The sequence below is a fragment of the Akebia trifoliata genome, chromosome 1 (assembly GCF_017979445.1).
Source record: "Akebia trifoliata isolate Shusen 1 chromosome 1, ASM1797944v1, whole genome shotgun sequence".
Lineage (NCBI taxonomy): Eukaryota > Viridiplantae > Streptophyta > Magnoliopsida > Ranunculales > Lardizabalaceae > Akebia > Akebia trifoliata.
The window spans coordinates 18,383,389-18,396,691 of NC_141375.1; the positions used below are offsets into that span (position 1 = coordinate 18,383,389).

The 13,303-nt window shown below is 32.4% G+C and overlaps 1 protein-coding gene across 1 annotated transcript in view; it reads left to right on the forward strand.

Moving 5' to 3' along the window:
* The window catches only part of LOC147410816 (putative hydrolase C777.06c), a 46,162-nt gene that overhangs the window by 3,383 nt on the left and 29,476 nt on the right, over positions 1 to 13,303 (forward strand). The window contains exon 2 of the mRNA XM_086446683.1: positions 5,663 to 5,798. Within this exon, the coding sequence (XP_086302809.1) occupies positions 5,663 to 5,798 (136 nt within the window). The remainder of the gene's footprint in view (positions 1 to 5,662; positions 5,799 to 13,303) is intronic.

Consider the following 13,303-nt stretch of genomic DNA (forward strand, 5'->3'; position numbering starts at 1 on the left):
TGTTTATGGCATAGTAGATTAGGACACATTAATTATGGTTCAATTAAACGTATGATCAATCTAGGACTTATTCCTAAATGTAACTTAGAGAATATTTCTAAATGCTAAACCTGTGTTCAATCCAAGATAGCTAGAAAATTCTTTAAATCTGTTGAAAGAACTTCTACTATCTTAGAACTTATGCATAGTGATGTATGCGACCTTAATAGTCAGCCACGTGGAGGTAATAAATATTTTGTTACCTTCATTGATGATCACTCAATGTACGCATATATCTATTTAATGAAAACTAAAGATGAAGTTTTTGATAAATTTCGAATCTTTAAGGTAGAAGTTGAAAATCAACTTAACCATAAATTAAGATTCTACATTCTGATAAGGGTGGTGAATACTATCCAAATGAGTTCATTAAGTTTTGTGAAACTCATGGCATTATCCATCAAGTTACGGCTTCTTACACGCTGCAACAAATTGGAGTTCCAGAAAGAAAGAATAGAACCTTAATTGAAATGATAAATACTATGATTATTAGTTCAGGTTTATCTTATTCGTTAGTGGGTGAAGCAATTCTTTCTGCTTGTTATATTTTGAATAGAGTTCCAACAAAGAAAAATAATGTTACCCCTTATGAACTCTGGTTCAAAAGGAAGCCTAATCTTAATTGTCTTAAAGTGTGGGGGTGTCTTGTCTATGTAAGAAAACCTAGTCCTAAGATACCAAAGTTAGGAGTTAGAACCTACAAGTATGTGTTTATTGGTTATTCTCAGAATAGTTGAACTTATCGTTTTCTAGATCTAGAAACTGGTGATATCATTAAATCTGTAAATGTAGAATTTTTTGAGAATTTGACTAAGTCAAGTTCTCATAATCCAATTTCTTAAAATTTTATTCATAAACAGATTCATCAACCTGTTCAAGATAACACTAGTGGTGACCCAGATTCTGATCAACAAGATCCTGAACCTAGGAGAAGTAAGAGAACTAGAGTTGAACGTACATTTGGACCTGACTTTCTGGTTTATCTTGTTGAAGAAGATAAATAGGAAGTCAAGAATATTACTAGGTTCATATTTAATGTAGAGAGAGATGAACCCTCTATATTTTCTGAGGTTATGAACTCTAGAGATTCATTATTTTAGAAAGAAGCTATTAATGATAAGATGAATTCGATTATTTCTAATTAAACATGGGTTATCTCAGATTTACCCCCAGGTGCGAAACCTATAGGGTGTAAATGGATTTTTAAGAAAAAATTGAATACAGATGGATCAATAAATAAGTTTAAAGCTAGATTAGTTATTAAAGGTTTTAAACAAAGACACGGGATAGAATATTTTGACACTTATGCTCTAGTAGCTCGGATATCTTCTATTCGACTACTAATTTCTCTTGCTTCTATTCATAAAATGGTTATCCATCAAATGGATGTAAAAATAACTTTTCTAAATAGTGATTTAGAAGAAGAAATTTATATGGAGCAACTGGAAGGTTTTGTTAAACCTGGTCAAGAAAGAAAGTTTGCAAACTAATTAAATCTCTTTATGGTTTAAAGCAAGCTCCTCTTCAATGGCATGAAAAATGTGATAAAATAGTCTTATCTCATGGTTTCAAAATAAATGATGCTGACAAGTGCATTTACTGCAAATTTGAAAATAATGTTGGTGTCATAATTTGTCTCTATGTTGATGACATGTTAATTTTTGGAACTAACATTGAATGTGTAGAAGAAACCAAAAGGTTTTTATCTACTAAGTTTGATATGAAAATTTTAGGGGAGGCTAACGTAATGCTAGAAATTAAAATCCTAAGAAAAGACAATGCAATGGTTTTGTCACAATCTCATTATATTGAGACAATTTTGAAGAAATATGGTTACTTTGATCATAAACCAGCCCCTACCCTTATGGATCCTAGTATCAAGTTAATGAAGAACACTGGTCGTGCTAAAGCTTAATTAAAATATGCTAGTGTTATTGGGAGTCTTATGTATCTTATGCATTGCACAAGACCTGACATTGCACACGTAGTAGGTGTGTTATGTCGTTTTACTAGTAATCCAAGTACCGAGCATTGGAATGATGTATCTAGAGTTTTAAGGTACTTAAAGGGAACTTTAGACTATGGACTACATTATCAAGGATATCTAAATGTACTTGAAGGGTACAGTGATGCAAGTTGGAATAATGTTGAGTCAAATTCAAAGTCTACAACTGGCTAGATTTTTACGTTAAGTGGAACTGCTATTTCTTGGGCATCTAAGAAGCAGACTTGTATTTCAGATTCTACCATGATATCAGAAATGATAGCATTGGCAGATTCATGTAAAGAGGCAGAGTAGCTTAAAAATCTATTAATAGATATACCATTATGGAAAAAACCCACTCCAATTATAATAATCAACTGTGATAGCCAGGCAACATTATACAAAGTTAAAAGTAAAGCGTACAATGGAAAATCAAGGCATATAAGCCTTAGACACAATTTTGTGAGATAATTACTCAAAAGTGAAGTAATTACAGTCGACTATGTGGAATCCAATAGGAATTTAGCGGATCCTTTAACTAAAGGACTTCCAAGAGACATGATATCTAAAACTTCTAAAGGAATGGGGCTAAGGTCTATAAAATAAATCAATCACCTTTAATGCGAACCCAACCTTTGTCTTGAAATAGATAGACAAGGTTCAATGGGTACAAACAAGACAAATAAGTGGTTTAACAGGACACTAAAACTAATTTACCCCACTTTCTAAATCTAGTGTTGGTTTCTACAAGATAAATGATGGATGTAAATCCTTAATAAGTTCTAAAATTTTAAGTAGTGACTCGCAGAATCACTACAAATGAACTTACCTATATGAGTGAGGAAATCAGGCCATTTCCTATGAAAACTAGACCGTTTCTAAAAGCACTCATGAAAATAGGATATAGCGCATGGCCATTAATATGCAAAGCAAATAGAACACTCAACCTCATGGAAAAAAGTATATGTGAAAAATTCGACTCGTCTTTAAGGGTCCTTGGTTCAAGATTCGTTCACCACAGCATCTTGACAAAGCTCGGGTTGTTTATACTAAGTGAAGGTTCAAATCCAAAAGATACCTCTCATCTACGTACTAGTCTCTATGATGATGCCAATTTTTTGTAAACTGATGTATTTGTTTAATCGTTATTTAGTTGTAAGAACTAAAAAAGCTTTATCCCTATTTGGGTACATAGGCGGCTACTTGAAGTGATGCAGCTGTTTTAATATTATATATATATATAAATATATCAACTATTTATATTTTGAAATAGTGGGATTTGTTGAATATTTTCAAAATAAAATTAGTATTTTGTGATTTATTGGTTTGTTTTCCTTAAGTTAGATTTTGAGATTTTTTGTGTATATAAGGTTTAGTCCCACATCACTCACAAGTAAGAAAGTGGAGTACCTTATAACTAATAGTCAACATAGTTAGTTGTATTTGTATCACACCTTTAGGCTTCGATCAAGTGTTTCGAAGTGTTTCGAAGTGGTGCGAAGCACCACATGCGCACACGCAAGCGCACGTGCGACAGGGCGATTAGGCGTTTAGGGTGCATTGGACGCTTTGAGGCGCACTTTGCACTTCGCACATGTACATCGTCGCGAGGAGCTGGGGAACCTTAAAGTTTTTGAGATACGAAAATATTCAACGGTTGTGGTTGATCCGTCATGTATGATGGATTGGTTGCGATCAGCACCGTATGATCAAGTTAGTATCCAATCGAGAACCGATCGGATGCGATATATCGAAATAATACCGGATCGAGAACGATCTGATGCGTTGGATCAAGGTAGTACCTGATCAGAACGATCAGGTGCGATGGATCGATATGGTACCTGATCAGATTCGATCAGGTGCATTGATTCATGATTGTACCTGATCAGAATCGATCAGGTGTGTTGGTTCATGATTGGTATCCGATCAGAAATAATCGGATCCGTTAAATCAAATGGAACCTGATCGGACGCGATCAAAGCCACTAGATCAAACAGATTCAACTAAAAGGTGTTAGTTAAATGGCATGAGACACATGCCTTCGATAGGGTGCAATCTGGATCATTAGATCTCAGATCAGTCACAATCTAACAGCTATTAAACCAAGAGACATTAAATCATGACTCTTGGTCAATAAACACAAAAATGGCTATAAAAAGTCAACTAGAATTCAGATTTCTTCACTGAAAAGTTCTGTATTCTCCTCTCTCTAAGTTTAAGATCTAGGCATCATCAATTTCTTATTTTTTTGAGTGTTCTAAACTAAATTGGATCGTACATAATCTGATTTAGTATATTGAGTATAAGGCTTCTTTGTATCCTGAAGGCATTTGTCCATCGATCCCTTATGTACTTTGGTTCAACCAGTAGGGGAGAATATTTGTCTAAGAGAGATCGAATAAAATTCGAGCCTAGAAGTTATTTTCTTTCTTCATCGAATTACTCCCGTAGTTTTCCAATAATATATTCATATCCACGTCAGAATTGTGAGAATCATAGTAAATCTTGTGTCACCCCAGCACAACTCTTATTTTTATGAGATATTTGTTTGTGCTATGTGCACTGCAATGAAATTTTAAAGTTTGGATCAAACTGTAAGTTCCTGTTTTTTTATTTTACATTTGGATCACAAGGTGAACAACCATGGTTTTAAATATTGTCGAAGATTGAGATGAGTTGTCTGAGTCATCTTGGTCTCATTCAGAAATGGTACGGACATACACAATGTCTTAACATTCACATCATCTCATGAGATAAAAGATATGTCCTAGACGATTTTTGAAAATCTGGGACGAGTCAACTGGGATTTTATAGATTTTGATTATAATATTTTTCAAAATTTTAAATATTTATTATATACATAAAACCATGTTTTATGACTAAATATTTCCTTATCCATGTTATTTTATTACAAAATTATAATTATTTTAATTTAAACATATGTGAATCAATCAATCTAAATTGAGTTGAATGGATTGACTCGTCCGAGACAACTCGGTCTCATTCATGACGAGATGAGATGTCTAACCGAGTTTTGAATCCATGTAAAATTGTGAACAACTCATTCCTTTTTTGTCACACGAAAGAAACAAGGGCAAATTACGATTTTGTGCGTTGGACATAACGAAATTCCCATTTCGGCTCACTATTCAGTTTAATTCCCAAAAGATGAACAACGAGATCGCAGGGATTTTAAAGTAACGATCTCGCTATAAATCAATGACATCATCACTTTTAGAATAACTAGCAGCGAAATTGTCACTTTTCAAATAAAAATCAGTGATCTTACTTTAAAATACTTGCAATCTCAGTGTTAATGTTTTGGGAACTAAAATGAATAGTGAGCCGGAACGGGAATTTTGTTAAAAGTTGAGCATGTTTTTGGAATTTTCTCAATAAACAGTGAACTATGGTTGAATTTTTATGCCAATTTGATGCATGGTTAAAATTGCTTTGGGTTTACATAATAATTTAGTGGACTTTGATTGTGGATTATATGTTGCTCAAAGCATTTGGTACGTGAAAAATGATATTGGATACTTTAAAATTTTGTCATAAGGAAGTTCAATTGTTGTTGTTCTTTTCTTCCAATATCTAAACATTTGCAACCAAAAAACTTACTGATTTGGGATTTTACAGGTGCAATACGTCACTCCTCATTGATTATTGTGATGGTGATGGCAAACACAACTATATATTGATTGATGTTGGAAAAACATTCAGAGAGCAAGTACTTAGGTGGTTTACTCGACATAAGATTCCTCAAGTGGATTCTGTGAGCTCACATCTCTTTGATTTTTTTTTCTCCATGTATTTAATCACTTGATTGCATTAAGCACCGGTTTTATTTCGCATTTAGATAATTTTGTCCAACACTTCGCTTACTTTTCAACCATATCTTGCATTCTGATAGTGTTAGGATTTTTCCTTTTAATTGCAACGAAGATCCAAACCTTGAGTCGTGTCACGTTGAGTCAATTGTCGAAGATCGAAAATCCAAATACCTGTCACATCGACGTTTCTAGAGCAGTTGCCATTTCCACACCTTAAACCCTAGGGTCTTTTTTATAGAAACCCAGAAAATTGTCTTCTTAGAGATAAGAAAATTATTGAGAGAATATGATATTCTTTCTGTTTTGCTATATGTCTCATGTCCCTATTTCTTATCTATTTATATAGATAAATATACGAAATAAGATTGCAATATCCTAGTACAATAGGGACTCAATCTTATTAAGACTCTGACTCCAAGAAGAGTTCTAATACGTGACTAACATAAGTTAGGTTCACATGGACGCCCAAAACAACCAACAGATAGTGATGTGGACATCAAAACTTGAAGAGTAGATTTTATTTTTATTTAGTTTTCTATTTTAGAATTTTATTTTTATGTTTTTTGAACTTATTTTCATGTTTTATTGGCGTATAGTCTTAGTGTAAGAGTTAGAGGTAGTTTGGTAACTTTATAATGTCTTTTATTTAAACTTATGAAGGTTGAAAATTTAGGAGACAAAAAGTTACGAAAATTAGGTATTTATTAGCTATTATAGTTTTATTAGAATTTTTAACAAACAAATGAATAAAGAATGAGTTTCTTGAAGTAAGTTTCTCCACCATTCTTGATGTGATTCCAAAATACTCTTGGTGTGATTCCAAGGTTCGATCCTTCTGTCCCATCTCTTTTGCTTTTAATCTTATTTTTTTCTTTTCTTGATTTTCTTTGAATTTTCTTGTTTTTTCTTTTCTTTTCTTTTAACTTTCTTGAGTTTTTGAATTCTTGAAACCTACAAACCTCAACCCCTAATCCGTTTATCATTTTCCTACCCTTTAACCCTTTTCTTTACTCTATTGAAAGTACTATAATTGCGAAACTTTGTGTTTTACAACATATAGCCATTGTGATTGTGATCTCGCAACCAGACCCTTGGGGTTGACCCAAAACTTTTTAAGGTAATCCTATTATAGCCAAATCCTTAACCCAATCCAAACCAATTTCCTTAAACCCCCATTTGTTTTTCTCTTCCTCCCTCATCGTCCTGCATCAAATGGTCGTGGAATATTGCATCAAATTTCTTGTATTCACACATGTCAACAAAATGGAGTAGTTGATAGGAAAAATAGAAATTTACTTGGAGTTGCATGTTCTTTACTTTTACAAGTGCAAACTCCCAAATTCTATTTGAGTGATGTCCTTACTGCATCTTAAACTTTTGTTGGGTAGGACTGGCAATGGATTGATTCGATACTAAATCAGTACCAACCTATTACCAATCTAAAACTTTTGCCATGTGATCTAGATACAATCCGATCTAATTTGATCAACAAATTTTTTACACGAATCCAATTCGATGAAAATGCAAGCAATCCAAATCCAATCCGATCCATATGATTTGATTTTTCTTCCCCAAAATCCATCCAACTAAATCCTAGACTTCCATGGAGAGAAAAGCGGAGGGAGAAAGAGAAAGAATAAGGAGGAGAAGAGCGAAAGAGACTAATTGATCTCCATCTACTACCGATTGATCTCCTAAGATGCAATGATGTTTCCTTGATAATCTATGCTCCACTGATTATTCTCCATTTCCGATGCCATCACCAAACCCTAGATTAGAGAAGATCTTTTCTAACTGGGGATGACTATAATGGGATTGCACTATTGAAAATTTAGCATCATCAACAGTTTGAGATGAAGGATTTGGGTTACCTTCATTATTTTTTTAGCATTGAGTTAGCTTAAGGTTATCTTCTTTCCTAATTCAAGTACACTGCTGACATCATTGATCGAGCTCGCTTAACTAACTATCATATGTCGAAACTCCTCTTGAGCTCAATACATGGTGTACTTCTTCTAATGGTTCTCTTCTTCATGATCCGACTTTGTATCGCACTATTGTTGGTAACTTAGTTCATCTTACTATCACTTAGTCTGATATTGCCTATGCAATTCATATTGTCAGTTGGTTTGTTTCTGCACCTATTTCTGTTCATTGGGATGTCATTCTATGCATTCTTTACTATCTCTATGACACTATTCATCAGAATTTATTATGTTCCTCCACTTCTGCCCTGGAGCTTTGTGCATACTCTGATGCTGATTGGGTTGGTGACCTTTTCAGATCAAAAGTCCACCACTAGATTCTATATTTTTCTAGATGATTTTCTCATCTCTTAGAAAAGCAAGAAGCAATATGTTGTTTCTTGATCCTCTACCGACGCTGAGTACCGCGTTATGGCCTCTACTACTGTACAGATAGTTTGGTTGCATCAGATGCCTACAAATATGGGTGTTTGCCTTTCCACCGCAACTCCTATGTATTGCAATAATTGGAGTGCCACTTAGATTGCCACAACTCTGTATTTCATGAACACACCAAAAACATTGAGATTGATTGTCATTTCACTCGTCATCTTCTTCAGCATGGGACTGTCTCTTTGTCTTTTCTCTCTTCTTCTTTGCAACTGGCAGATTTTTTTGTATGAAGTCGCTTACTATACAATGCTTTTATTTCCTTCTTGACAAACTCTCAATTTTGCTTGCTACCATCTTGTGAGTTTGAGCGGGGGATATTGGAGTATTAAATAGGAGTATTTAGGGGCATTTTAGTAAGCCTATATTAGCTTTCTTTACAATTTCTGGAGATTAAGGTCTTGAATCACTTAATATAACACTTTTTTTTATTTTTCTCTTCTTCTCCTCTTGTTCTAAGATTTGCTATTTTATCAAGAACAAATATAAAAGTGGACTATCATTTTATTAAGAAAATGTTTCCAAATATGAAATCATCTTTCCATGTGTCATCACAAAACCAAGCATCTGATATCTTTACCTAGGCATCAAACTAGGAGCGTCACCGATAAATGGTTCAAGCTAGCATGGATGATATCCATACTCTGCTTAAAGGGTCATGTTAGCAACTTACCTGGCAGATAGTATCACCTAAACATGTGACATGGGTGCCAAGTGTCAAGGTGTTGATATATGTTTGGCACCCCAACTTATGAAAATGAAAATAAGGTGCCCATGGAAACAAATTTCTAGGTTACCCTTTTGTTTTATTTGTTTTGCAAGGGAGCCATCTCATCCTCCTTTTTATTTGTTCAATAAAATTATATTTTGACATAGGACGATAAGGGAAGATAAGAAAATGGAATTTTTTTTAGGATTGGGTTAAGCCCAATTTAATACAGCTGCCAAAATTTGCTGTCAAATTCTACTATAAGAAGATGTTGTCAAAAACAACTACAAAAAGTTGAAACACTAAAAAGCTTGTTTGATAGAGTCTTGTAAAAGTGTTATGTTGTTTACCAAAATTGATAATTATTGTTTGATACAGCTGCTAGATTTTGTTGTATTAGGGTAAAATGATCAGAATACTCTTAATGTTGATAATGCACCCAAAATGCACCAAAAATGATCAAAATACCCTTATAAATATCTAATTACACTAAATAATATAAATATAATAGATTTATATTAAAAAAATTATAAAAATAATTATTTTAATTTAAAAAAATTTATAATTCTATAGAAATTTCGGCAGCATCTCCTCTTAAAAATGGACATATGAAATTTTCCTAATAAACAAAATACATGCATAATACGCAATCCCACATCCACATTATATAGTATATACATAACATATCATTTATATTCTGACATCATTTAAACATAATAACCATAGCTAATATAATAAGTAAAATTGAAATAAATAAAAATATAAAAAATATACATCCAACAAATGCATACAAGATATATTTTTCATTTTCTTATTTGCCCCCATTACTTTATCTTGAGTAACATTATCATTGATAATGTCAACTTCATCTGCCCACACAAAAGACCCAGCATGTCTCTATAAAGTAAAATAACACATGAATTAAATTAGATTATAAATTTATAAATTAGATTATCGAATACCTAATAGTATTCGATTTAATTTATAATAATAAAAAAAATTATAAATTTATATATTAGATTATTGAATACCTGATAACATTTGATTCGCTTTATAATAAAAAAAATATAAAATTATAAATTAGATTATCGAATACACGATAACATTTTATTCGATTTAAAAGAAAGAATTATAAATTTATAAATTAGATTATCAAATACCCAATAACATTTGATTCGATTTATAAAAAAAAATTATACATTTATAAATTAGATTATTGAATCCCCGATAATATTCGATTATCAATCAACCAAAACCCTTGATTTTGAAGATGAAAAAAAAATTAGAAACTTATAACAAACCTAATCCAAAACCCTTCATTTTGAAGATGAAAAATCAATCATTTTTACATACAAATCGATGGCTTCTTTAGCTCAGGTTGAGGAGAGAGAGAGGATACCTGAACGATCACCATAGGAGAAGTTGATATCGAGATTGGTTGCTATTGAAGGTAGGTTATCTAAGGGTTAGGGTTGTGTGACCTTCCATCGATAACAAAAGAGTAAAAACACCGTTCGAGGTTAGGGTTTTGTGAGGATCTATCGAGAACAGTTGCATGTTGTGTAACGCTCTGTCTAGGACAATTGCATGCTGTGTGAGGTGTTGTCGAGATGAAAAGAGAGAAAGAAAGAGAGAGTTGTTCGAGCTTTTGTCAACAGAAAAGAAAAAAAGAGAAGAAGAGAGAGAGATTTGTGCAAGAGAGAGTTGTGAGAAAAAGAGAGTTGTGTGAGGTTTTATCGACAGAAAAGAAAAGAAGAGAAGAAATGAGATCGGGGGCATAACGATATTTTTAGTTGAATCATTTTTCAGTGTTTGCTTCTCCTGCAAACACAAATAAAAACAACTCTACACAGCTTTTCATATTTGTGTTTAAAAATGTAAATTTTTAACGCAACTTTTTTAATCAGATGGTGATTATCGATGAAAATGCAGATTTACAATTCAAACACGATTAAAAGCACTTTTAAAAGCGTTATCAAACACCAACTTAAGGATTTGGGCTAGGATAGGGCAAACCCAAGAGTAAAAAAAAATTGCAACTATAACGAGATAGATGAAATGGTTAAAAGTTAAGGGTAAAATAAAATGAGTTAAAGATTTGGGATTTGTAGGTTTCAAGAATCAAGAAAATCAAGAACAAATGATTAAAAAAAAAGAAGATTCTTGATGGATTCAAGATTTCAAGATTTCAAGAAAATCAAGAAAAATAAAAGAATAAAAAGAAAATAAAGATTAGAAAAAGAAAGAAAAATAGATAAAAAGATATAATCTTGAAATCACACCACAAATGTTGAACTCACTTCATTCCATCAAAGAAACTCCTGCTTTATTCATCAAAACCTTTATTGTTCATTAATAAAAAGAACCATAATACAATCTATATGAAGAAAATAAATCTAAGAGTCCTAATCAAACTAAAATGCCAAATAAATAAATCTAATTTTCATAAGTTTCTCTCTCCTAATTTTCAAACCCTAATAAACTTAAATAAAAAATTACTAAAATTAGGTTTATTTATTTAGTATTTTAGTTTGATTAGGACTCTTAAATTTATTTTCTTTATATAAATTGTATTAGGATTTTTTTATTAATGAACAATGAAGATTTTGATGAATAAAAAATGAGTTTCTTTGATGGAGTGAAGTGAGTTCTCCACCATTTTTGGTGTGATTCTAAGATTCTATATTTATATCCCTTTCTCTTTCTTCTTTTAATCTTTTTTTTATTCTTTTATTTTTCTTAACTTTCTTGAAATCTTGAATATATCAAGAATCATCTTTTCTTGAATTTCTTTTAATCCTTTGTTTTTTTATTTTCTTGATTCTTGAAACCCCTTCCTTTTCTTGATTCTTAAAACCTCTAAACCTCAAATCTTTAACCCATTTCATTTTACCCTTAACATTTAACCTTTTTCATCTATTCCGTCGTAATTGTGAAAAAAAATATTTTAATTTTGAATTTACCCTATCCTAGCCCAAATCATTAACCCAATCTTAAATCAAATTCCACTTTCTTATATTCCATCATCGTCTTGCATCAAATTGATATCAAAGCCTAGGTTCAAGCAACATAAAATAATAGATCGCGTTGATGGGAGATGGACTCAGAGATGTTCTAGAAGAATTGTAGAAAGATAATTATCAAGTCTCAATGTGAAAGCTTGGTAGGAATTTATATTAGTAAAAAAGTAAAAAGACAAAAGTGCCCTTACAAACCAGAAATAAATAAAAGCTAAATAAAAAATTACATCTAAATAACAACTAAAGCTAAAATAACTAGATTATTTTCAATACTCCCCCTCAAGCTGGTTCAAATATATCAACTAAACCCAGCTTGACAAGATGAGAATTAATAATAGACGGACTAACAGACTTCGTAAGCATGTCGACAAGCTGATCTGAAGAAGGTACAAAGACTGTCTGAAGATCACCAGATCAAACTTTCTCCATGAGAAAGTGAATATCAACCTCAATATGCTTAGTTATTTCATGAAGGACTAAGTCAAAAGCCAACATAATAGCAGACTTGTTGTCATAGAAAGTAGAAGAACCTAAGACAAGAAATCCCAACTCTGCCTGCAAAGAACGAAGCCAAGTTAACTTACATGTACCAAGAGTCACAGCACGATACTCAACTTCAACAAAAGAGCAAGAAACCATATTTTGTTTCTTATTTTTCCACAAGATAAGGTTATCACCATAAAAAGTACAGAAACCAGAGGTAAATCTCTTATCTATGAAAGAACCAATATAATTAACATCTGTAAAATAAGAAAAATACGATTAAGTAGTGGAAGAGTAGAAAAACCCAAGACCAAGACACAACTTCAGGTAACGAAGGATACGATAAACGACATCAAGGTAAGAAGTACGCAAAGTATGCATGAATTTACTGACCATACTAACTGTAAAGGACAAGTCTGGTCTAGTATTATTCAGATAAATCAAACTGCTTACAAGTCTCTGATAAAACAAAGGATCTGATAAAATATCACCAGAGTCAGCATTAAAATGATGATTCTGATTCATAAGTAAGAAAGTAGGATGACAGCCAAGTATCCCAGTGTCTTGAAAAAGATCCAATATATATTTACGCTGAGAGAGCAAAATACCACGATGACCACTTCTATCCCCAAGAAGTACTTGAGTAGACCCAAATCCTTAACCTAAAAAATAAGATCTAATAACACCTTAACTTTGTCAATCCACTATGCATCATCCCCAGTCACAATAATGTCATCCACATAGACCAAAACAATGTGCAACGACCATCCACTCTTCGATTAAAAAAGTAAGTATAATCTGAGTGACATTTAGAAAATTCC